The sequence below is a fragment of the Quercus lobata genome, chromosome 4, assembly GCF_001633185.2.
Source record: "Quercus lobata isolate SW786 chromosome 4, ValleyOak3.0 Primary Assembly, whole genome shotgun sequence".
NCBI classification, from domain to species: Eukaryota; Viridiplantae; Streptophyta; class Magnoliopsida; order Fagales; family Fagaceae; genus Quercus; species Quercus lobata.
This window is the reverse complement of record NC_044907.1, coordinates 60,556,499-60,583,580: the sequence shown is the minus strand read 5'-3', so window position 1 is coordinate 60,583,580 and position 27,082 is coordinate 60,556,499. Positions and strand designations below refer to the sequence as shown.

At 35.6% G+C, this 27,082-nt stretch overlaps 2 protein-coding genes across 5 annotated transcripts; one reads left to right on the top strand and one right to left on the bottom strand.

Moving 5' to 3' along the window:
• The first annotated feature begins 3,537 nt into the window (after positions 1 to 3,537).
• LOC115987686 lies at positions 3,538 to 15,261 on the top strand. Of its 3 annotated transcripts, XM_031111278.1 has the most exons (7): positions 3,538 to 3,646; positions 3,767 to 4,518; positions 4,616 to 4,706; positions 4,983 to 5,343; positions 14,095 to 14,181; positions 14,298 to 14,741; positions 15,119 to 15,261. In XM_031111278.1, the coding sequence occupies exons 4-7, from the start codon at positions 5,250 to 5,252 to the stop codon at positions 15,256 to 15,258; spliced, it is 765 nt and encodes a 254-aa protein (XP_030967138.1). In that variant the 5' UTR covers positions 3,538 to 3,646; positions 3,767 to 4,518; positions 4,616 to 4,706; positions 4,983 to 5,249; the 3' UTR covers positions 15,259 to 15,261. The 3 variants fall into 3 exon arrangements, with proteins under 3 accessions (XP_030967138.1, XP_030967139.1, XP_030967137.1); XM_031111279.1 differs by having other exon boundaries at positions 3,538 to 4,518; positions 14,101 to 14,181; XM_031111277.1 differs by having other exon boundaries at positions 3,538 to 4,518.
• An 8,093-nt stretch (positions 15,262 to 23,354) lies between these two features.
• Positions 23,355 to 26,094, bottom strand: LOC115987027 (cyclic pyranopterin monophosphate synthase, mitochondrial). 2 transcript variants are annotated; one of them, XR_004090954.1, is made up of 4 exons: positions 25,955 to 26,094; positions 25,227 to 25,358; positions 23,965 to 24,605; positions 23,355 to 23,824 (listed from the first exon to the last, which is right to left on the bottom strand). XR_004090954.1 is itself a non-coding variant. In XM_031110469.1 (3 exons), exons 2-3 carry the CDS (start codon positions 25,326 to 25,328, stop codon positions 24,015 to 24,017), a joined length of 693 nt encoding a protein of 230 aa, XP_030966329.1. In that variant the 5' UTR covers positions 25,329 to 25,358; positions 25,955 to 26,094; the 3' UTR covers positions 23,832 to 24,014. The 2 variants fall into 2 exon arrangements, 1 of the variants encoding a protein (XP_030966329.1); XM_031110469.1 differs by lacking the exon at positions 23,355 to 23,824 and having other exon boundaries at positions 23,832 to 24,605.
• Between the last annotated feature and the right edge of the window lie 988 nt (positions 26,095 to 27,082).

Below are 27,082 nucleotides of genomic sequence, written 5' to 3'. Positions count from 1 at the left end.
GTTTTGTAAAGACACTCTTGTAAAATAGGTTGAAGAACCATAAAGAATGGGGTAAAATCAATAAAGAAAAAGATAAATTGACATTGAATAAGGTGCAAATGGCCCAAGAATAGCCTTGGAAGGGGTCCTCAGAGGAAGCCTATAAGGAAAAGAGAGAAGACTCTAGAAAGCCCATCAGAATCAAGTTCCTTGGAGAGGAGAGAAAGATGAAAGAGACAAATGATGCCCAGATAGGTTCTTGAAGTTCAAAATTCAACGTGAAGAGTTCGAGGAACCTCAACCAGATAAAATCATGAGATAAGACTAGGCATCATCTCTCCAACCCATTGTCCAAACCATGGAAAATCTCAAATTGGTAGTAAGGGAGAAGTGATTTGGTTGATAGGGGAGTGATTTTCAGTGAATTGTGGAACTTGTAGTTTTCCCCTTAGTTAATGTGTTAGCTTGGAATGCATGAACCAATGGTGTGACTCGGTCCCACCGTGTGCGTGACATCTCCCCACAATTTCCTCTCAATTGTTCCTATCAATTAAACTACCATCCATTGCATTAAACACCCTATCTACTCCTTTGACTTTCCAAGAAGGCATCTTCCATTTGTAGCTAAAGCCAAATACTCTTTTAAAATTATAATTGCCAAACTAAGCTAAGTTTACAGGCAATGTTCTGCCCAATGTAAGTCTACTGAACTCCTTCAGATTCATGTCTAAAAACATGGTTTACCTAGCAAACCAAAGACATCTTCGTCTAGAGGAACTAGACCATGCCCACTATAAAAGAACACCAAAGAATAACAAAAGGGGGGAGGAAGAATGAACAAAACAAGAGAGCCCAAAAGAGATGACTCTATCCTATCTCCTTCAAATCTTCTAAAATGTCACTTAGCCTCTAAAAAACCTACTACAAAAAAATGCACACATTATATCTCACACTCTCCAATCCAAATAAACTCTCCTATTGCTAGCATATTGTTATATTTTTACGTTTCTTGGTGTTTCAGTATAAGTTTTCCAAGAAACAAGTTTGTGGGCTAGCCAACTTAAATGTTTTACAGTAGGAGTTCTTTGGCAGGATAGCACAATGATACCAAACCACGACATCACACCTAGGTGTAATGCCCCTGCATAAAAAAGAAAAAAGAATATAGGATTTTTAGAGACCCATGTGACCCGCACCAACCCCACCTATTCTATTCTCAATAATATCTCTCACTGTCTTGGCTGGCCAACTAAGGGCTTCTCACTGATTATTATTATTATTTTTCATTTAGCATTAAATATCTAACATTTCCGTTAGTTGTTAGGTTCAAAAAAAATGTTTGAAACTAACATCTCGAGTTTTTAAAACTTGAGATTAGATTAGAACTTGAGCTTCTAAAGCTCGATTTCATTGTTTTTGTGATACCCTTATGTGGACAAATTTTCCTCGTGGAGCAAATTTTGCCACGTAGAAATCGAGTTTATAAGACTCAAAATCTGCACACCATAGACCAAAACCACAGCACTTTCAAACGGCTCACTCAAACACTCTCAAAGTTCAGACACTGAAACACTCTCAATCAAACACTCACTCACTCAAAACTTCGCTCCGCCCTCTCAAACTCACTCACTCACTCACTCTCAAGCAATCGTAGCCCATTGTCAACAAAATCGTAGCCCACCATGCCGAAGGTACTCACTCTCAAGCAATCGTAGCCCATTGTCAACAAAATCGTAGCCCACCGTGCCATAGGTACTCTCTCTCTCTACTCAATACGTTGTCGTTTTTGCCTCTTAGATTCCTCTGTCTCTCTCTCTCTCTACTCAATACGTTGTCGTTTTTGCCTCTTAGATTCCTCTGTCTCTCTCTCTCTCTCTTTCTCCAATTTTAGATTTTGGAATTTCATGATGTTACCTAGGGTTTTTCATTTTTCAATTTCAGATCATTTTGGGTTTTGGTGATTCATGTTTGGTTTCTAAGAAAAAAATTGAGGTTTTAGGTAGGAAATGATCATTTGTCATTTCAGTGAAGGAATTTGCGTTGCTTACAACCATGTTTTACTGTCAAGGTAAATTGTGTTTTCTCTGATTTTTAGGGTTGTTCAAATATAGAATCTTGTTCTGGAGTTTGATTCTATGCTCCTAGCTGATATCGACCTATGATACCTATTTCTACCTTGATCAAGTTATTACTTGCATTACGTGCAAATATAGGTGAAACTATCACTGGTAATGAATTGGATGAATCCTAATCTACACATTCCCTTCCATTCAAAACTTTGTGTAATAATCTATGTGTTTTTTACCTTTTTTATACAGAAAGTATGGCAACATTGTTTTGTCCAGGGCTATAGAATTAGGGGGTAGCTGGTTTAGTGCATCATATAGATTAGAACTTAGGTCAACTAAGTTTGTTTGTTTCATTCCTGAGTTTTTAAATTGTATACCCAAGTTTTGTTAGCCTTTGATTGTGTGATCTAATGGATCCTGCACATAATTTTTTTAATTTTCCCTATATGTGTAGAGTTCATTTTTGAAAATTATTGGACTGTTACTATTCAAGCTACCTCCAGCATGTGTAGAACATCACATCTAAAAAATTTTCAGGTTTTAAGCATTCCTATGCTTGCCATTTGTAGCTTTCATTGCTGTTCACATATTTTCTTTAAAGGTCTAAACAATATATATATCCTCTTTACATTTCCTGCTTAGCAGTGAATATGGTGATTGTTTGAAGTTTCAACTGGTCATTTGAAGTTTCATTGTTTCAATTAGTGTTATTTTGTCTACTTAACTAAATATGCAATATGTTTTCACATGCTGAAGGGAAACTCCTAGGGTTTTACACTGTAACTACCCAACAGATTTATTTATGGTCATAGACTACATTGTAATTGGCATTGAATTCCTGCTCAATTATTTATATGGCATCCTATACTTTATAGAAGTAATTATTGTTCAACAAATAATTGGAAATGTTCCAAGTCTAACCATCATGATATATTTCTGCTTGGCTGCCTGATGCACATTTCTTAGCAAGCATTTGCTGTGTCACAAACAATTACAGAATTCTTGGGACCATATTTCATCTGTTGTCACTCTTTGTTGATTTTGTTTTGAAGATTCCAAGTCAGAAAACTTGGTAGTTTTTGATACCAGCACCTGTATCAGAATCCTTGTATGGTTGGGTTGGACTAATTATAGTTTCCTCATAACCCCCTTCCCCCCCAACCTTATTAACCTATGATTGATCCTACTTAAACACTATATAAATATCTTTTTGACGTAAGTTTCTAAATTAGGCCTTATTCAACACCATTCTGGCACCTAACTTCCATATGCCCAAAATAGTTTCCATTACCATTCTTGTAATTAGCAATAGGCCAAATGGGACTTCCACCTTATGTCCATATTCCCCAGGAATTTTATAACAAGTTTATATCTTCATTCATGTGAAATCATTGTGTGTTGTGGTAATGCCTGATTTGTGATGACTCTCACACCAAATAATGTATGTCTGCCACTATGTATGATCTCATAGTAGCACTCCTTGTAGTATGGAGCCTCGGATCGATGAGGAGTCAGAGATCGTGCGCCCTGATCCAGAAATTACTTCATTGTTGACGCAAAAACAAAATCATCGATTAGAGGCCATTTGGAATGGTGAGGTGAAACATCTAGTTCTAACAACCTCATTAATTTTTACGTTGTCTTTGACTTTTAGCAAGTTCTTTCAAAGTTTTATATCCAGTTCTAACAAGCGCTATATTTTTTATCAATTTTACAAGACCCGAGCCCACTTACGTGCCGTGGTCGCTCTAAGGAGATGGCAAACATAACGATGCAAGATAATCAGGTGATTGACATTATCAAGTTGGTAGGGCTAGAAGGATTGTTTAGGGCCCCTTCCAAAGAGATAGATCATTGCCTAATATCGGCCCTAGTTAAGTGATGGCGGCTAGAGACTCATATGTTCCATCTTCCACATGGTGAGACGTCGATCACCCTAGAAGTATGGGACTTCCTATAGATGGTGAGGTGTTGGTTGGGCCGACTGCTTTGGAGGATGGGGATTGGAGGCAACTGTGTGTGGAGTTTCTTGGTTTTGGGGTTCCAATGAATGACAACAAAACTTTGGTGGGGCAAAGAATTCTCATCAGCCGCTTTGTTGAGCGCATTGCAGAGCCACTGCCTCATGATGCAATGGAGATTCAGATACATCAGTATGCCTAGTGCTATATTTTAGTGCTACTAGGGGATAACATTTTCATGGACAAGTCGGGAGATAGGGTGCATTTAATGTTCTTGGAGTTCATGTGGAACCTTCGTGATCCGCCATAGTATAGTTGGGGTAATGGTTACCTGGCATGGTTGTACAGAGATTTGTGCCAGGCAAGCCAAAAAGAGGCATCGCAGATTGATGGGGCATTGCAATTGGTCTAGTATTAGGCATGGACGAGGTTGCCATTCTTGTGCCCGAGGATAGAGCCCCCACCTGGATCTGATTATGGCCCATGGCTAAAAGCTCCACTTGCATTATGTAAGTATTTTCATGATATTTAGTGTGTTATGCAATGTACTCTTCTTAGTAACTAAGTGGTATTATCTTATCTTATGTTATTCGCTCGTAACTGTAGGTGGGTGCAGATGCCAAGCCCGAAGAGTAGGCCATCCGGCATGGTGTTGATCCACTATCGCGAGCAATTAGTTAGAATGCAGTCGGGCCAGGTAATAATATACAAAAATTCTGTTTGGTTATGTTGAATAAAAATTGTTATTCTTTGTTTCATCATATTTATTTAATTGACTTCACTAATGTTTCATTTCTTTGTTTTTTTCTTGCCTAAAGATTGGATCTGTATGTATTATTTTCCTTAAGAATATGTTAAAATCATTGCTTTAACATATATTCTGTTTTAATTTTTGTTTTTCCCTTTATCTATGTATTCTCCCTTGTTTCACATTTTAAGATGTTATGATAATTGTTTTCTGTTTCTATTGTAGATTATGTGGCAGCCATATGAGGCAGACTTAGGCCGCCTTCTTGCCTTCTGCGTTGTAGGGAGGGATACGTGGACGGCGAGGGTGCCACTTGTGTGTTTTTGCATAGTAGAGACACACCACTCAGACCGTGTCCTTCGACAGTTTGGGTTGGCGTAGGAGTGGCCTGACCATTTTGTGTACGATGATAGACTGCATATAATAGACTTGCGTTGGAAGGTAGAAAAAAATTGGAGGGAGGAGCATGGATCGTATATCCTTACATGGGATATGAGACAACAACGTCTTTGCCATGCACCTCCTCAGATTGATGAGATGCCCTGTGATCATGCCTATACCGCTGGTACCATCCGGTCACTCGAAAGTATGTCAATCACAACAGTTCTAAATTACATATAATGGTAATGTGTTCTAATTAGATTTTATTGTCTGCTTTGTTTTTTCTTCAGTACATGTACAAACGTAGAATCAATTGATTTATTTTTTCAGCAAATCTGGTTTGATCTGACTGACATCCAATTAAAAATGTTATTCTGTTACATATAGTACTCTAATAAAACTTGTAAGGTTGAATTTATTCAACCATCTAATTGGCTTTATTCCGTGCTAAATTTGCTTGTAATTCAGCATTTAGTAACCCTGTATTTAGGTGGGTTTGTTGTAAGGGTAGTGAGTGAGATAGAGTGAAGATTGCTCAAGAGTGTGCAAGAAAACAGAGACTCACGGCTGCAAGCCGCCAGACGTAGTACACGTGCCAAGCATGCTGGAAGGTGAACAGTCATGCAAGCTGGAGCACTACAGGACAAAACAGGACAACTGGCCATACGGTTATCTCGCGACTGGATCTCGCGACTTAGTCAAGCCGCGAGCCACCCCTGTTTTGTTAAACCTGACGTTTCACATTCCTCTCCCACTCCAGTATAAATACCCCTTTTACCCACGATTGTGAGAGAGTTTTCAGAAAGAATTTTGAGAGAGAAACCCTAAAGAAAAATAAGATTGCTTCACCCACAATCTATACCTTAGAGTCTCTTCAAATTCCTCAACTCTCTTCCTCTCCATTGTCAAATCCTTGAGAGGCATTATACCAAACCTGGTTCTCACCATCATCATCACTGTGAGACAGATGTTTGGATTTCTGGGAAGCAGTTAGGAAGGAACCAATCTTCATTGGTTGATGCTACGGTCTAGTAGCGGAATTCGGGAAGCTAGAAAAGAAAAAGGTTCGGCGCAACCTCGTTGGAGCAAGAAGCTTGGAGGGCTTAGGTGCACTGGGTAGATTAGGCTTGGAGGGTCTATTGCTGTCCATGTATCCCAACTGTATTTTCTAGTGGATTGTTTACCGCTTGGGGGGCGGCGGAGAGGTTTTACGCCGAGGGCTTCGGTTTCCTCTTCGATAACACATCGCGTGTTGTCTTTGTGTTTGCATCTTCCTTCCTCTCTATCTTTGCCTTTTTATTATCTGCTGTGGATTTTATTCTGTGTTGGCTTAGATAGTTTTTAACCAATTTCATATTATAGCATATGTTAAGTTTCCGCACACTAGTTGTTTGACATATTGCTTAAATTGATTAAGTTGTAATTTGGGGGTCTAAACGTTCAAGGGTGTTTTTACACTCAGCAAGGGTAGTGTGTGAGAAAGTGTGAAGAAAAAACTCAAGAGTGTGCACTCAGCAAGGCCTCGCGATTGGATCTCACGACTGACTTGCGGTTGGCTAGTTGCCAAAGCTGGCACATGTGTGAAGCATGTAAAGGAGCTGAAGAGTCACGTTAGCTGGAGCACTACAGGACAAAACTTCTAGTCTGGCCAGGCAGTTAGCTCGTGACTCAAATAGTCACTAAACCACTTTATTTGGGAAAAATTGACCTTTCGCATTCCAAACACACACCAGTATAAATACCCTTTATACCCACGTATTGTAGAGAGAATTTTGAGAGAGAAACCCTAGAAAAAAAACAAGATTCACTCATCCACAATCTTCATCCTTTGATTCTCCGAATTCCTCTACTCTCACCCTCTCCATTGTTACATCCTTGGAAGGTATATTAGCCAAAACATTTTCTCACCATACCCATATATGTGAGGAAGTTATTTGGTGCTTGGGAAGTAGTTAGGAAGGGACCAATTGATATTGGTTAATGCTATAGGTTATAGTGGGATCCAATAAGTTAGAGAAGACAAAGGTTCGGCGTAACCTCATTGGAGTAAAAAGCTTGGAGGGCTTAGGTACACTGGGTAGATTAGGCTTGGAGGGTCTTCTACTATTCATGTATCCCAACTTCATTCTCTAGTGGATTATTGACCGCTTGGAGAGCGGCGAAGAGATTTTACGCCGAGGACTTTGGTTTCCTCTTCGATAACACATTGCTGTGTTGTCTTTGTGTTTGCATCTCTCTTCCTTTAATCTTTGCCATTTAATTTCTGCTGTGGTTGTGATTTTATTTAGTTTAGATTGTTTTATCAATTCTGGTTTAGTTTATGTTCATATTCCGCACATACATTGTTTGATAATAAGCTTGAATTGGTAATTTGTAATTTGGGGGTCTAAACGGTAAAAGTGTTTTACACACTATTTAAAGATTCAATTGGTATCAGAGCGGGTACACTTGTTGTGGGTTAAATACCTAAGTGTGATCCTTGACCCCTTGTATTTATTTGCCATTGATAATGCTTTGTATGCCTATATGCATGTTTTGGATGTTGATGATTGTAGCATGCCACATGTTTATGAAAATGCCTCTAGTGTTCATCCTCATGATTGTGATGACATGTTACTTGAATCACTGGGTGTTGTTGATATTCCAAATGACAAACTCTTGAAGAAAAAGGCTAAGAAGTTTCAAAAGAATTTGAGCAACTTATTTGGTGAAAATGATGATTTGATTGCTAAGCTCAATGAATCCAACAAATTGGTTGAGAAATATAAGAAACTTGCTTAATATTCTCTTGAAAAACTGAAAGACTTTGAATGTTTGAATATGGACTTGGATGCTAAACTTGTTTTGTCTAACAAACTTGTTGATGAGCTAAAATGTGAAAATGAATCTCTTAAAATGCATGCCAAGTATTTGATTGCTGAATCTATTGCTAAAAAGGATGAAATATTTGTTGCAATCATGTTGTGGTACCCGATCTTGTGCCTATTGTGTGTTCTACCTCAAAGGACAAATCGGTGTATATTCTTCCACATAAAAGAAATTAAAAGGTGGAGAGAAAGACTGTTAAGTCAAATCCTTCGTTTAGGTCTAAACCTAAGGCTTTGGATGGATCTAAGTTTGTTCCAACTTGCCACCATTGTGGTGTGATTGGTCATATAAGACCTTAATGTCATAAGTTGAAGAGAGAACAAAAACATGTTGTTAGATCCCTTCCCAAAAAGCCTAATAGACCTAAACACATTGTATGTCACCATTGTAGTGCCTTTGGTCATTTAAGACTTCAATGCTCTAAGTTTCATGCTCTTAAAGGAATCAAAAGAAAATAGTAACTTGAGCTTCATGGAAGTTGTGCTAAAAAGGGTAAACTGGATTTGAGTGAAACTAGTATGTTGTTAAAGAAAGTGTTTAATGCTCTTAACTCCTTGTCTATGTGCATCTCTGGTTCTCATTCTTTCAACCCTCATCTCACTTCTCATGAGACACTCATTCCAAACAATTGTTCCATTTGGATGAGAAAGGGTTCCTATGGTTGAGTTTTTGCTCTTTTGGTCCTTGATTTAATTCTTTTGATATTTGTAGGACCCCTCATGCATTAGATGCTATATATTCATGCATTTTTACATCTTACATTTATTTGTATGCATTGCTTTTGTCTTTGATCTTACTTTTATGTTTTAGTTTTGTGTAAGTAAAAAATCCAAAACCACATAAAAAATGAAAAATTTAAAAAGTTTGATCATATATGTTTAAACACATATCACATGTGAGTTTAGCCTAGTACCTCCGTACAAATGGCTTAGTGCATTTATAAGCTTAGTTTGTTATGTATGCACATCTATTTTTGTGGGAAAAATTTTGACATCTATGTGTGATTGTTATAAATCGATCTTCAAGCTTGTCATGAATGATTAGTCAATAGTCATATTGTTTTTGATATATGCGTAAACTTGTGCCTATATATCTTCCTACACTTATATATATATATATATATATATATTTTGCTTAAAGATATCAATCAATGTTAAATCTTGAAAAGAGATAATGAGTTGCAAAAGTCGTCGCATATACTAGTATTTTACTAGGAAAAAGGGAAAGCGACTTGTATTGAAAATGTATAATGCCCAAAAGCCAAAGGCTTGTTCATCAAATTGAAATATTAGAAATTTCAGACATCGATCTCAAAAAGAGATATAAAAATAAAAAATGATTAATTATTATGAATTGTAAAGAAGCCAAATGAAAAGTTTCGAAGATATGTAATCCTTTTCTTGTGGGAGGTCATATATGTTCATTTCCATAATTGAGATAGATCACTTGACTTAGTACTAGTTGTGTATGACTTGATTGAATTGATCATTGAAACTTCACTCTAGACTAAGGACTATTCCACATTTGATACACACATATAACACACATGCCTAATATTCAATGAATGCCTTATTCATTTGTTTGATTGTACTTGTTAAAATGTGATGTGTGTGTGCTGAACTCTATGTGGATCAAACCAAAAAGATTTTTTATCATTTTTATGTTTTTGGAAATGATTTTTATCACTCTTTGTGTTCATGTTGAGTGCTTACTTTGTTTTTCATTATTTAAGCATGTTTTGTGTTGAAAAACAAGCGTCAGAATTTTTGGCTACTCATTCTGGCTACTCTCGCAAGTAGCGAGTTTTGGCTACTTGTTTTGGAGACTCGCCCAGTAGCGAGCTCCAGTAGCGAGTTTACACAAAATGGTTTTGTGACTCACTCGTGACTCGCTAGTCGCAAAATGCCCAGAAATAGCTTTTAAAGGGATTTTCATGGAAAACTTGTTTTAAACCTTTCTCATCCTCTCTTAAACCCCTCTTTCATTATTTTTACATCAAAACCCAATCAATTTGAATGGTTTTTCATTCTATTAACATCTCTAAGGTAATTATAAACTCTTTTCATTAATTTTGATACTTAGATTATGTTTTGGAGAGTTTTGTGCTCTTGGTTAGGATTTTCATCATAGGGGCTGGGAAAACTTAAATTTTTGCCAAATTTTTGTATGGAATTGGTTTCTTTTGATGATTTGCTTTGGATGCTGGCCCCTTGTGGCAAAAAGAACATGTATTAAGGGTGGATTTCATGATGTTCATGCATTGTTTCACATTGTTGTTTATAGTGTGCATGCTAGGTGTTTAATAAAATGCCTCTTAAGCTCTTTCTCGCTTGTTTGGACACTGATGAGTACCAAATTTTGAGGTTTTTCATGTTTCCTCATTAGGAATATGTTTGGTTCATTGGTTGTATATTTAACACACCTTACCCCACATGTGCATTTTCAATGCTTTGGTCATGCATTGCACATTGTCACCTCTTGCACACACCTGTGCTGCCCTTGTCATGCATTGGTTTATACCTTGTTTCGTCATCCTAGCATATCTTGTTTACCTTATGCTTTGTGGCATTTTGTTTTGTCTTAGGTTTGAGTTTCATTTTCTCATTCATCTCGCACCTCTCATGCATCATTATCATTGTTTGTACCTTCATCTCTTGCCTTCATTTCTCCTTGACCCTTTGTCTATTCGTGATAAAAAGGGGGAGAGTATACTCTAGAGAGTATACCAGAAAGTTTTTGTCATTTCTATATGACTCTTGTGTACATTCTTAGGGAGAGAAATTTTATTTCTCGTGCACATTTGTAAGGGGGGAGATATTCCATAGGGGAGATGCATATACCAAGGGGGAGAAGACATTATGTTAATGAGAAAACTTTGTTCTGTTTGTTTTCTTATTGGCTTTATGGTGCTTTGAGTTATGTTTAGTATCTATGCCTTATTGTTCTCATTGCATTGTGTCTGTATGTTGGACATGCATACATCCTTATGCTATTGTGCTTTATTGGATGCTAGTTCAGATGATCATTTGCTTTGCTATGTGATCATTGTAGTTATTTCTATATGACTGTTTTGGTGTATGATCAAGTTGCTCACATGTTTCACATCATATTTACTTGATCGCAATTTACTTGTTACATTATACTTGTCTTTTTATTACTTGCTTTACCTTAAGGGTCTAATGTGTTTTGTGCAAGTGTTTCAGGTTACAGGTATATATGTTCCAAATTCATCACAACTCCTATGATTCATGATAGGGGGAGTGATATGAAAAGAGAGAAAAAGTTTTATGTTATATTAACTATGTTTTTGCTTTGCTCATAGTTCATAATTATGCTTAGCTATCTAAAATACTTTATCTTTGTATCCATGCTTTGTAGCTTAGTACTTATTGTTAAATGTTATGCATTTTCTTTAAGTACACCACTCTTGTGCCTTTGTTGGATTTTATATCTTTGATGCAATTACTTTGAGTTTTTTTATCGATTGAGTGCTAGACATGCAAATGATACTTTGCATTGAGCTTATTAGCTTGTATGTCCAGATGTTCATTCCTTGTGTGAATGAGCATTGTGGTCACTATTTATAGTGATTGTTATTTTTGGTCAAGCCATGTTTTATTGCTTTAATCTATATTGTTTGTTTGCATTGTGCTTGCTCTATATGCATTACATGTTTTCTGCATACAATGATCGTATTGTGTTATTGTTTTTCAGGAGATACTTGTGCTTATGGTTCAAGAGCTACACAAATTCTAGAGTTAGGTGTGACTGAGTTTTGTTCAACTTTTCGCAACTCACATGTTAAGTTTAGAATTTTTTTTTTAGGGTTTTGTCACGGAATAGCCAAATGGGAAGATTGTAAGGTTGAATTTAATCAACTATCCTGTTTGCTTTATTCCGTGTCATTGCTTGTAATTCAACATTTAGAAATCCTGTATTTAGGTGGGAATCATGTAAGGGTAGTGTGTGAGAGAATGTGAAGGAAAAGTTCAAGAGTGTGCACTCAACAAGGCCTCGCGACTGGATCTCGCGACTAGCTCATGGTTGGCAAGTCACCAAAGTTGACACACGTATGAAGCATGTAGAGGAGCTGAAGAGTCACGCCAGTTGGAGCATTACATGACAAAACTTCCAGTCTAGCCAGGCAGTTAGCTCGTGACTCAAACTTGCGACTCAATGAAGTTGCGGGGTCAAGTCGCCAGACCACTCTATTTGGGAAAAACTGACCTTTCGCATTCCAAACACACACCAGTATAAATACCTTTTATACCCACGTATTGTAGAGAGCTTCTAGAGAGAATTTTGAGAGAGAAACCCTAAAGAAAAACAAGATTGATTCATCCACAATTTTCATCCTTTGATTCTCCAAATTCCTCTACTCTCACTCTCTCCATTGTTACATCCTTGAAAGGTACATTAACCGAAAGCTTTTCTCATCATACCCATATCTGTAAGGAGGCTATTTGGTACTTGGGAAGCAATTAGGAAGGGATCAATTGATATTGGTTGATGCTATAGGTTATAGTGGGATCCGGTAAGTTAGAAAAGACAAAGGTTCGGCGTAACCTCATTGGAGCAAGAAGCTTGGAGTGTTTAGGTACACTAGGTAGATTAGGCTTGGAGGGTCTTCTGCTGTTCATGTATCCCAACATCATTCTCTAGTGGATTATTGACTGCTTAGAGGGTAGTGGAAAGGTTTTACGTCGAGGACTTCGGTTTCCTCTTTGATAACACATCGCTATGTTGTCTTTGTGTTTGCATCTCTCTTCCCTTAATCTTTGCCATTTAATTTCTGCTGTGATTGTGATTTTATTTGGTTTAGATTGTTTTATCAATTCTGGTTTAGCTTATTTTCATATTCCGCACATACATTGTTTGATAATAAGCTTGAATTGGTAATTTGTAATTTAAGGGTCTAAACGTTCAAGTTGTTTTACACACTATGTTTTCTCTTCAATAACACATCGTTGTGTTGTCTTTGTGTTTTACACACTATTTGAACATTCATGGTTGATTAAGAGGGGGATAGATGATATTTTTTGAATTGATCAGTGGTCCAAATGGAAATTTTATGAATTTGATTATTCTTGATAGCTGGAGGAGATAAATCACTTTGTCCTTGATTCTTAGTTTATTGGGAGATTAGCATACTGATTTTTAGCAATTGTACCCTAATAACTAATTGACCTCAATAGGGGACTTTGAGAGTCCATTTCTAGGTGAATTGATGTGCTAATCATAGGAAATTGTCTTTTACAGATATAATAATTGTGAAAGCCCTCCATGTATAACCATATTGCATTTCGTTTGAGTTGTCTCAGTGCTAGTTAATGTGCCAAGACCGGAAATGGTATTTTGCAAGGGTTATAAACAAGACAGCCTTACAATTTGATATTGTTGTGAGAGATGGCTTCTGCAACTGGATTTTTAGGTCTGAAGTTCAATGTGCTTGGATCAAAAAGCAATACGGTTTGCCTGTCTAAGAGACTGTGCATTGAAGTTTTTGAAATGCTAACAATAGTTCTGGTCAATTGGCAAATGAACTTTTGATATTGGGCATGTCTATAGGATAGCCATAGGAGTGACTTTCCTATTAACTGAATATCACAAAGCTTCCTAATTATGGAAAGAAAGCTGTCATTGGAGGTTTGCTAAGTAAACAGTTAAGAATATAAATTTGTTTTTCACTGACAATGTAACACGAGTTGTATAATCTAGAAAGGTGGACCTTCTCATGGATTTAAGATTGGTGTTGCTTGCAGTGATTAGGTTTTCAAAGATAAAGACCTGAAACATTAGGGGAACTTGCGAGAAATATGCAGTGTATAAAGCTCATTGACTTCTCCAATAAATCTGCTTTGTCAGTCGCATTGAAGATATTGGAGCATAATCTTGCTTGTTATTCTTCTACTTTCTTTGTTCTGAAACTTTTGCCATTTTTTGAACATATGATGAATTAGGAGCCAAAATTTCCCTGAAATACTAATCTAGCTTTGGCTAACCATGTAATTAAGTATTGAATTCTCAAATTATGTGTCACTGTGACTTTCTTATATCATTCCCCTAATTCTGTTCAATATGATGACAGGATTAGGACAAGTTGAAGAGGCATGGTTTGATTTAGCTGCAATTCTGGAGTCTGACTGTGATGAAGATTACCAAAGTGTTGCAAATGGTATGATTTTGTAGATACTTAGACTCAAATACATATGAGGATTATTTTCCTTCGTTTTTTGATAGAAGAGATATGTTTATATTAATTTGACTTATGCGTACCGATGATATCTGTAGATTTGTTATCTCTGAACGGCTTTGAAGGTGCATCCGTATCAAGTATTCCATCTCTGAGAGATGCCAATCATTTGGACCATAATCTCAATAACCATCATGCCTATTCCACCAATCATATACAGAAACCGGGGGATTTGTCAACAGGGAATTCTGCACTCAACTCTGTTAATGAGGTTTCTAGATGTGATGGACCTTCAAATGAAGCAAACCATCCGGTGTACCTTGATGAAGTCTCCTCATCTGTGGATGGAAGTCCTGGCAAGGAAGCAGGAGTATTAGATAACTGTGGGATTCTCCCAAGCAACTGCTTAACTTGTCTTGCATCCACTGTTCCTTCAGTTGAAAAGAGAAGATCATTAAGTTCTAGTCCGCCAAGTTCAAGAAAAAAGGCTTCCTCAAAGCTTTCCTTCAAATGGAAAGATGGAAATGTGAATGGCCCTCTATGTGAGTATTGAGATTGTCAAATTTTGACACATTAGTTTCATATGGATACAAACATAAATGGACCTCATAGAAAATCCAGCTTTACATTGGGAGAGTATAAGTAGAATTTAAATAGAGTGCAGTTTATCAATTTTGGTTTAGCATTTTCGTTCTACTAGATTGATGTGTGGTCATTCCAAATCCTTCTTCCTCCAAATAATTCATATTGATATTGATGGTGGTAATTTACACACACACACTCACTCACACGTGTATATTGTGGTGCTCAATAGTAGTATAATTACATGGCATATGCACAAGTAAATGCTTTTAGAGAGAGATATAAAACATGTGTAAGTTGAATAAGTTTAATTAATTATTTCTTTGTATGATTACAGTTTCCTCGAAGATGCTTCTGGAAAGGCCAATAGCAGGTTCCCAAGTACCTTTTTGTCCAATAGATAATAAAATGCTTGATTGTTGGTCACATATTGAGCCAAGTACTTTCAAAGTTCGAGCTGTAAATTATTTTAGGTAAGACTGTGAGAACATAGTACTCAATTGTTTTATATATGCATAATTACATGGCATATACACAAGTAAATATATACATATTAAACTAGTGATTGTACAAATGCAAGTGTGCAGGCAAACCAGGTAGAAAGGATGCTCTGTTTTTTGAGTGTTCACACTAGTGGAACTCGAGTCTATGAAACTCGAGTTCACTGTTCTTTTTTTTTTCTTCCTTGGAGATGCAGGCAAACTAGAAACTAAAATGTGTGCATGCACTTGCTAAGAAACAAAGATAAAGAAACTGAGAATGTAATCCACAAACACTCATTGAGTGGCAGAGAAGTTGAGAATGTAAATGCACTTAAATTACATCAAAAGGTGTTCTCAATAGGCACCAAACTATAGAAACTGTTACACTCTCTGCATAAACATAGTTTTACAGTGTAAATGCACTTAAATCACAACAAAAGGCATTCTCAATATATCAACATTCTAAACATGCCCAACCACACTTAATTTGCAATTCTAACCATACTACTTAAATCAAAATCTTCATATAAGTACATTGGATAGAGAATTTCAAGTACATTAAAAAAAACCCAAAAAGTTAATTGTTTGGATACAACGTAGTCACTTTTCCTAAGATCAGCAATCCACACAACAAAAATGTCGTCCACGAAAGCATGCCTGAAAAACATAGACTAATCACGTTAGGAGACAAGATAGTAAACATTAGGTAAACATAGAATGAACAACCCGATCCAGAACTTTTTGTCATCTATCACCTACCTAGTTTGGAACATGACTGCTTGTGGAAGCACCACGGGACTGCGGACATTTTCTGCAGTTATGCCCGGAAGCATGACACAGGCCACATGTCTACTTGGGTTGACTCTCAATCAAATCTGCATCCTCCCTCCGCCATCCCAGTTCTCAATCCTTATTCCTCACTCCATCTATCTCATTCCTTATTCTTGACTTCACTAGTCAACATTTGGCCTGCAACAATGCTGGATTAGGCAACCACATTGGCCCCGTGGGATCCTTCCACAATGACTGTGACTTAGGAACCACAAATACATATGAGTAAGTGTTAAGGTCATACTCCAAACTATAATATGGGTGAATATATGTGGTCGAATCAATATTTACCGCATCACATACTCTAATTGCATGTGAACACGGGATCCCTATGTTTTTCCATTTCCTTCAACTACATGTTCTTTCCTGTAATCGAACTTCATAACTGTGGTTTCCCCCTCCTGTGCTACACATGTTAAGTGAAGTAACTACCTGATATATCATATCTTGATTGCTAAATGCCTTGAGATAGTGTTTCTCAGATTTACTCATATTTCCATCCCACGTGGAGAAGACATATGTACTACATTTCTTACTCTCCAACAACTCATTAGTAATTTCTTTGTGCCAAATGTGGAAATATTCAACAAGTTTAGACCAAGTGAACTCAACCATTGTGGCAATAGGAAGGCCCCGTGCACCTTTCAGTACACCATTGAAGCACTCTGATATATCGGTTGTCATTTCCCCAAAACGTCTCCAACCATCATGTGACTGGATCCACATATCCACAAACTTGCTCATTAGGTATGTGTATGGAAGATAATCTTGATTCGTTTCCTTGCCATCCTTCCCCGTCACCTTCTTCTTATTCCTAATGGCCTCAATTTCCACCTGCTTAATGGACTCCATTATGGTATCAAATTTAACTACTTGAGTAGCATATCCTGCTTTCAACGCCGTTGACTTTAGAGTCGAGTTTTGAAAATGTGTGTTGAAGTTGCTAGCAACATGTCGAAGGCAATATCTATGAAATACCCATGTTCTTCCATCATCCTCTCTAGGCCAGTTTGCAATGGCGTTTTTGATATCGAGATTTCAGTCAAAAATTATGCAAATGCCTTTGTCAGGTATCACGTGGCCAATTTTATCTTTGAGGCATTGTAAAAACCTCCTCCAACTAGACCTTAACTCACAATTCACAACAGCAAAGGCGAGAGGGAATACCTTGTTGTTAGTGTCGGTTGCCATTATAATCAACAACTTTCCCTGATATTTACCATACAGATGGGTTCCATCAATACTGATAACCAACTTGCAATATTTGAATCCATCAATGCATAGGCCGAAAGACCAAAACACATAATGCAAAAATACGATGTCATCTTCAACGGTGGGTGTGGTACGATAGAACACCTGGGTAGTCGGATCCTGATCAATATATGCCATTAGCAACTTTTGCAACCATTGGTAAAACTCTTCCCAATTCTCAAACATCTTCCCAATTGCCTTTTTTTTCACATCCCATACCTTGTAGTAAGAAGGCTCATAGCTCTCATATTTCGCCTCTATCATAGACCTAAGATGCTTAATTGGAATAATGAGATCCTCACATAACTTCTTAAGGATGTCTGATGCAATAAAATTACAATTCATCATTCTACCATCATTTCGCACCCCAATCGGTATATGTGAGGACCCACATACACGATGACCATCCATAGTCCGTGGAGATTGGGCTTCATGACTGCGCAGACATACCACTTGCTTAACTCATTCACACATTCTGCACAAAGTTTTTTATTCGTCGACCTACTAATCATAAAATGTTTGTTTTACTTGAGGGCACAAATTGTTAATACGCACTTTACCTCCACTTTATTGGCAAAAGTCAACCCTTTGCATAAATTCATCCTCTCTCTCCAAGTAGACACAAATGGTATCTCAATATGTGAAGGATCAACCACATTTTCCCAAGTATTTGCAAAAAATGACAAGCCAGGAAGTGCGTAGGCAGAGATTGTGCCCGTAATGTTTTGGACACTAATAACATTGTTTGCATTAGGTTCACTACCGTCCAATGTCTCATCGTCATCAATGTCCCTCTCAAAGTCCCCAAAGTCCCCTCGTTCAATCCTTTCTTCAAACTCATCTCTATCAACAAAATCTTCACTGTTAATGGCAGTAGTCTCATCAACATAGTTGTCATCATCACTCTCATCGTCGTCGTCGTCATCATCATCGACATGAACATCATCATCCTCTACATGTGTAGAATACTCATATTGAGCATCTAGAACTGTAATCTGTAAACTAGTGGTTATTTGCTGGATTTCCTCGATACCAACTTCTACAAGCGGCTCCTACTGTTTGTATAACTCAATACCATTTACTACATGTATTCTCTCCAACTTGTCAAACATGATCTTTACATTTTTGTCTATTTCTATCGCCATATACTTGTAATTAATCTGGTACTTCAAGACTTCATGAGGCATACGATAAGTAATTTGTATGTTGTGTACAACAAGATTTGCACACAATTCTTCCATAACTGTCATCTTCAATTCAAGGGTCTTCAACCTACGATCAATCTGGGTATAATAGGTCTTTATACTAGACCCTTCAAATGGCAATCCCTTGTTCGCATTGGCATTCTTAAATGGACCACTGTGGTATAGAATTGTATCAATTTCAGGCATTATGAACCTATTAGAGTCAAGTTACTATGTTAGTTAAAAAAACATTTTATCTAGTCAAACTACACAAAGTACAAATTCCAATTCATTCAAAGGGTATGAATTTCATTACACATTTTATACCCAAATCATTTTTCCATCATGCTAAGACAGTATTTCATACCCAATACCAAAAAAAAAAAAAAAAACACCAAAATCCTTGTAAAAATATACAACATTTTATCTAATTACATACCTATTTCATTCCAATACAAAAAAGTCATTTCATTACACATTCAAAGGGCATGAATTACATACCCATTTCATTACAATTAATTTGATATCCATAAGTAACTCATTTCATTACATACCCATTCAAAGGGCATGATTACAAACCCATTCATTACAATTCATTCACTACCCATTTCGTACCCAAAACAATGATGAATAAAGTCAAGAAACTTGTAAACTCATGATAAAAATAAGAGCCTAGAAATGATGAATTAAATTTTGATAACAAAAACCATGCAAATAAATACTCAAAAAATTAACACTAACAAAACAAAGTTCTATAATTCACAATATTGGTATCTTAACTAAGTAATGTTAACTATCTACAAAATAAATAGTCAAACTCTTTAACCCACACCTAACAACAACTAATACCCAACTACAATGACAATTAAATCAAAAAACCCTTACCTGAGATATGAATTTGTTGAGAGGGAAGAGCAGTGAGAGAAGCAATGTGGTGAGTGAGGCAGTGAGTTAGTGAGGCTAAGTGTTATGGGTGAGAGAGTGAGGGTTGATTCTGTGTTTATAAAATTTTCCCCAGCAGAACTCGAGTCTATAATACTCGAGTTTTATGCAAATTTTAAAAAAATATCGAGTTTCTAATACTCGATATCTATAAGTATAAAAAAAATTTCCCTAAGAAAATCGAGTCTCTAAGACTCGATTTTTATTTTGTAGAAATCGAGTCTTTAAGACTCGAGATCTATGTGGCATTTAGTCCAGATCAGCAGCTGCATAGCAAGTGTAAAGCAAGTTTGGAATAATCAAGATTTATACAGCATCTCGAGTTTCTAAAACTCAAGATGCTGTTTTCCTTAATTGTTACAAATGTTGGTTAACTTACTACATTGTAAACTCTTACACAACTAGTCTGTAAATATCCCTGCTTCTTACTTCTCTTCTCTTTTTCATTTCACAGAAACACAAACAACTCACATACACACTCTTCTTTACCTCTCTCACTCCCTCACCGGTGCACTACACCACCACCTCCACTATCATTTGTCTGGTGAGATTTACTGGAAAAACTCTATAGCAACCTCTAGGGCTTCTTCATCTCTCCTTTGTAAGGTGAAACTCTTATTATCTTGTGGGTTTTCACATTTTGCTGGAGGTTCTTCTAATCTAAGTTTTAAAAATGATATTCATGTGATTTATGTATATGGGTTTTGACTTGGTGGATTCATTTTGATGAGTGAGTTTATGGTTTTACAAATGGTGGCTATCTAAGGTTTATTTATGGTGGAAATTTAGGGGTTTTGGGTTCTAACATGTGACAGTTGGTAAATCTAATTTTTCCATTGAAATTGAGTTTATTTGGAACTAGTTGAAGATTTAAATTTCTTGTCTTGGTAGATATTGTGATTTTATTTCATGGGTCTCTCTTGATGATGATGTGTAAATCTTATGGAAGTTACTCATAAAGTGTTGAGATTTTAGTATTATGGAGATGATCTTGAATGGGTTAAGTTTATGAATTGGAGCTTATACCTTGTATATTAAATTGTTGAGTAACTATTGGAAGTGGAATACATTGATTTTGAGGTTAAAACATTGAAGTTTGCTTAATTGTTTACTTTCTATTTCGTAGCCAAATGCTACTTCAAGCTTCATTCTTGTCATAATAGGTTTGCTTGGTATCATTTAGGTTCTAGCTAACCTCCTTTGGAACTTTGGGACTAAGCTTTTTGTAGGTCGCAAGGTAAGTATCTTTTTTAATGGGATTTTTGAAAATAACCATATTACACAAAACATTAATTTTTGGGTTAAACATATTTTGGGAAATTGTTCATGGAAACTATATTTTCCTAAAAAGTGTCGTGTTGTAACCTTTATGTATATGATTATTTATGAAAAGTGCATCATATTTGCTATTGCATATGGGGAAATGCATGAGTTGTTAGTATGGAAAATATAAGCATTGTTGATTTAATCCTTTGATGATGGATTTCATGAAATTATTGCATTGTTTGCAATTTCTAAAGATGCTATATCTTGACCTATGTTATTTGGGAAGTTAATACAAAATCTTTTGACAAGAAATGGTTTTGAAGGCTTTGAGAACATTGTGAATATCTAGGGTATTCAAATATTTTACGTAACTACTTGGAGATGAATTATATTTTGAATTAAATGAAATTTTTGACCTCATTATGTTTTGCCCATGTGCCTTGACGTGTGATTTCCTAGTGATTACCTAGCTAAATATTATAGTTTGTGTGACATTGGTATCTTAGCACCTGTCTTTGTGATGGTTATTTAGTTCCGGTTGTGTATTGATGATAAGTTTTAACTAAGATATACATACGCTGACCAATAGGCTAAGTTATTTTGATGAGTCACTCTTGGATTCAATATTTTATTTATTTTGAGTTTGGATTATAGTTTTTCAATTTATCATATTACCCCCTCTCAATCTATTATTATTTTATAATTTTATTAGTGGTTCAATAATTATACTTTTTACATGCAAATTTACAATTTATTAATTTATTTTGAAAATGAATTTATTTTAGACTTTTTTTTATTTGAAAGATTACTAAACACACATTTTTTTTTACACTTATATATGCTTTATCATTTTCTATTAACCTTATAAAAATGGTGAAAATTCATTTGAAAATTGTTTAATTTTTTTAGACATAATTTTAGTAAAACATTTTTAACTTTTGCTATTTTAATACCTTTATTTGTGTTTCATTATTAAATTAACTATGACATCATCGCGGTTCAACCTCAATTGAATCTCAATCCAACCTTAAAACCCTTGAACCGCTTCCTTTTTCAGTTCTTTGAACGGTCCAGATCTTAAAACCATGATTATTATTGAAAATAGTTTTGTAGAATTTATTTGGAAATTCTCAAATTATAACATGCTTTGTAAACCACTCATCATCATAAAACTTGCATTTTCTCTTCCTCCATTAATTATGCTATTTACTAGGCTTTGTCTCATCCCATTCTTTCACCAAACTTTTTCAGAGTAGATAGCGATCTTTTGAGACAAGTTTTTGTGGCTAGCAGTAGTTAGGCAACTACTAATGGAAGCTAGATTTTTGTGATGATGATCCTTAGGTGTTGTACATCCTATAGGAGGCTTGACACATTCTTTTGTAACTAATAGTGGCGATGACTTTTATCTCTGATGGGACAAGTTTGATGTGCAATTATAATTATTCAGACTTCCATTCTTTTCTGGCTAATGGTCCTTATAATTACTTATAGAGATCTGACTTTCTTTGGGGGCATCTTTAATGAAATTGTTATGAAATTCTTGATATTGGTTGGAATTCTTTGGATTGAATTGTCAAAATGAAAAAGCTACGGGTGACCTTTCGGTTGTATTGCTCATGCTTTGGACCCTTTTGGGTGGAGAAATTTTGCCACAGAAAGTAGTTCACACAAGAAAAAATAAGCCTTAAATATTCTGTTTTTAATCTCCTTTTTATTGCGAACCCGTTAGACTCATTTAGCTTATAAAGGTATTAAATTTTGTTATTATTATTAATCAATCAGGTTATTAAACGGGTTATTTGTATTGACCTTTACATGACTTGTTAATTAAATGAGTCAAACATGTCGTGTCGAGTCAACCTATTTAATAAACAGATCATGTTAGGATTAAAGATTCTTAACATGTTTACTAAACTGGTCAGGTTCGGATCAACCCATATAACCAAATACTCATAGCTCAACACAACACAAACCCAACCCACAAACACGAATTGCCACACCTAGACGTGTGTATTGGTTGAAAAACGGCCCTCAACATTTTTTCAATACTTAGTTAAATAAAGCTCCCTGATTTTTTTTTTTTTTTTTTTTGCACCTATCTACATTACTGTTCTTTTTTATGTACTTGTTGTCATATTTAGCCTATATTTTTGCCTTGTGGAATTCTTTGTGACTTGCATAGAGATCGATTTGTATAACTGCCAAAGCAGGTCGCAGTGAGCCAAGTTCAGTTCACCCATCTAACACTATCATCCATTCCAAACCCCTTTTCAGCAACCCAAGACTTCTTATTGGGTTTGGGCCAGAGGAACCGTCCTAAAGAAAGGGCCCCACAAACATTCACGACATAGATGAAAGAAATGTAACATCAATTAATATGGACTTATGTATACTCGTCCAACATAGGTAGTCCACCCAGCAGTTCTTATAACTGAATAGTGATCACTTGACCTTGAAGTTTAGTTGGAGAATTCACGTTAGACATAGGGAGAACGACATTACTTCCATTTTCTTTTGTTTACTCACTGCAGTCATTCCTCTCTTTTATATCTATTTAAAAAAAAAAAATGTTTATTTTGGGTCATAACAAAATATGCTTTATCTGTAGTCACAGCTACCAAGTGAATTTTAGTTTTACGGGAGCTCCCAAGTCAAAGGGCTTACAGAACAACAAAAGGATCTACTTATCAAAAAAAAAAAAACAACAACAACAAAAGGATCTAAGCCAAGACAGGACAACCTTCACTGCCTAACTCTTTATATTGTCTCAATCTTTTGTAACTCCTGATATCCGTAACCCTTTAGTTGCCATGAAATATTCTGGCACCATAATCTCTTTAAATGAAGTTTTCCCTAGCCATATTAAGCCTTTCGGAATATTTTCTGTTTTACTAGAGAGAAATCTTGGCTTAAGATGGAACAGAGTCCACTTCTAAACAAGATTCCAACCTAACAAACTGTTTAAGAAGGTAAACAAGGTAGATTTCAGTTCAGCACGGTTTTGATTGAACACGCTTTTTGCTTAAGATATCCACTATGCACATTGGTATAAGGTACTCAGAAGATGCAAGCTACTCCAAAATTCTGTACATTTTAGGTGCAAATGTAGTTTTAATATCTAATAACTCAATCACTGAATTCATAATATTTCCTTCAAATTCCAACAATGCAAAAAGGAGTAAAACTTTCATTTCAATGTGATATGTAAATCACTAGAAACTAACCTCCAAGACATTGGTAGAATTTTGCACAATGGTCTTCTTCAAAGACACTATTACTTCTCCCTGTACCAGTCCCCACTCTTTCCACCAGTTTTGTGCTCAAGTCGCACATCTGAGATCTGGATGTCCTTTGAAGCAGCCTTGCACATATCATAAACTGTTAGACCAGCAATGGTCACGGCAGTCATTGCTTCCATCTCAACTCCAGTTTTCCCTGTAGATGCAGCTTCTCCTTCTATATCCACACTAAAATCCTCTGGTTTCAGTGTCAGATCAACACGAACATTAGTCAGAGTTATGTTGTGGCATAGTGGGATAAGACTGCTAGTGTGCTTTGCTCCACTTATTCCTGCAATTTTTGCCACACTAAGGACATCTCCCTTGGCCATCTGGTTAGCTAAAACCAAATCAAACACCTTCTTGCCAAGAATTACCTTGCAACGAGCGATTGCGGTTCTCTTACTACTTTCTTTGAGAGAAACATCTACCATTTGGGCTTCACCTGTACTGCCAATGTGGGTCAAGCCTACTGGGCTTTCAACTCCTTTATGGGTACCGAGCTGGGCTTCTTGAGCCATGTAAACATTACTTGCAGAACTGGCAGGGCCATTTGAAGAAGGTTCACCAAACACCAATTCCATTTCCTGCTACCAGGAAGTATGCATTGATATTTCTTGACAGAGAAATTTCCATATGCAATTATGTCATATTTCTCAAAAGTAATATTAGACTCCAAACCTTTACAAATTCTAACATTGGTCCATGAAAGATGATGACTTCTAACAATGAAAATATATGTTCAAACTTCAAACACTAAATTTTATCTAATTTGGTCGCATTTCTTTAATATTTCATATTATCTAAAGTTCTTTCCTCACATTATATCAATTTTTTCTAGGTTCAAAGCTTTATAATATTTGGTAAAGCCTCCACTTAATTTCCTTCAGATTCTCTCTTGTTTGTTGAGTCTCAAGTCCACTACACTATATAAGGAAAAGAATAATGTCATGATTCAGCTGAAAAAGGCAGTGTAAATTAATGATCTAGCACATCATATTTTTGTTATATTTTTGCGGATACTATCCAATATCTTGGTAAATATATTTGAGTGATATTTCAAGATATCAACAATGTCTCTCCTAGTTGATACTGAGGCATCAATCTTATTTAATGTACTTCAGATTCTAAGATGATTTTTCAGTTAAACATAACAATGGAATTTGTACCATACAGCTTTTCTAGGCAACAGAACAATAGAATCTTACCTTATTTAGCTCAGCAATGGTGCTTGAAAGATCATGGTTGCTGTTACTGCTAAAGAATCTTCTTGAAAGAGGAAGCGTCACTGAAAGTCGCCTGAGAAACATGATCTACAGATCCCAAATTGTCTCCTACAGCTACAAGAGAATTGGGAAACATTTATACTTCACCCAAAAATGCCAAAAAAAAAAGAAAAAAAAAATTCACAACTTTTTTCACGACATCTGAGGTAGCACATCACATGCAACTTCACTTTTACATGATATCATTTGTATCACACACCAATCATAACCTATGGCTATCACCTCAGGAGTTGAAAAAAAGTTGTTGAATTTGTTGCGTATCTAGATTTATTGTACTTCATTGGGTTGTCAGCAAGTATATGAACGAAACAAATACATCATTTGGTCAGCATTTTGAAAGTATTTTCATCACTTTTGCTGCAAATTCTTGCTCAAACAAATCAAGAAAAGTACTTGGGGACATTAGAGAACAACAATGTCGACTCTCACATGCTCCTAATACAAAGTATCTAGTTTGATTGAAGTATGTCTCAATGTTTGTTAACACTATAAAATCCAGTTTCTCCTAGGCATTTTCACAAACATGTTACGGTGATAGATCGACAAAAGCAAATACGCAGATTCTCGTATGGATGAAATGATATTATTTGGGCTTCAAATAACAGCAGTATAGAGAAATAAGGACTTGAAGTTTAGGAGCTTTTGCAAACCTTTGAGTGTGCACTGCAGCTCAACGTTGACGTAGAGAGTGAGAGACTTTCGGCTAAAGCTGAAGCTTGCTACGCTTCTAACTTTCTTTGTTTGCTTTATTTATTTATTAATTTTCTTAACACAATGTTACACCTCTCTCAAAAAAAAAAAAAAATATATATATATATATATATATGTATATATACACTTTCTTAAACCTACCCCCTCCACTTTTACATTTTCATCACCAGATACTAATATCACTCTTTATCCATCCCTTTATCTTCTTTTATTTTTTGCTCTTCTTATTTTTATTCTCTTACTATAAATTTTCAATTTTTTCTTCTATTTTATGCATAGTTTTCCCCCACACAAAATGTTATTTCTCTCTTCTTCTTCTTCTTCTTTTTTCATTTTTTGGTGAATTTTTATTTTTCATGCATCTCTACTTTAGTTTGATGAATTTTTGTATTCTTTAGAACTCTACTTTAAGTTAATTTGATTTAGTTTTATATTTTTATGTTGTTGTTTTTCATAGATGTCATATTTAGTGTTATTCTATCATATAGCATGACTTGAATAATTTTGTATTTATTATTATATCTTTTTATTTTTTACTCTTTTTATTCTTATCTTCTTCTTTTTTTATAAACCTCTCTCTCTCTCTCTCTCTCTCTCTCTCGATTTTTTATTCTTTCTTGCAACTCTACTACTTAAGTTGATGAATCATTGTGTTTTTAAAACTCTATTTTGAGATAATGTTTAGTTTTGTATTTTTTAGTTTTGCATCACAAGTAGTCTCTCTCCTTCTTATAGTTTTGATTTGATTTTGATTTGAGTTAAAATTTAGTTATTTTGGAAGTGAGAATTTAAATTTATATTAAATATATATATATTGGTTATGCATTTGAATGTGTCAATCAATTATTTGAGTAATATTATAATTTCAAAAAAACACGGACCACCTCATTAAGGAATAGTATCAATCTGTTAAGTTATGTTTTTTACTCTTTTTTTTTTTTTTATATATAAGCAATTTATGTTTGCTATATTCCATAAAAAAAAAGTGTTATAATTTCATTATTTTATTTCCTTGTATTTTGTGAGATTTAATTGTAATGGGTTTAGTCTTAAATTGGTGAAGATTG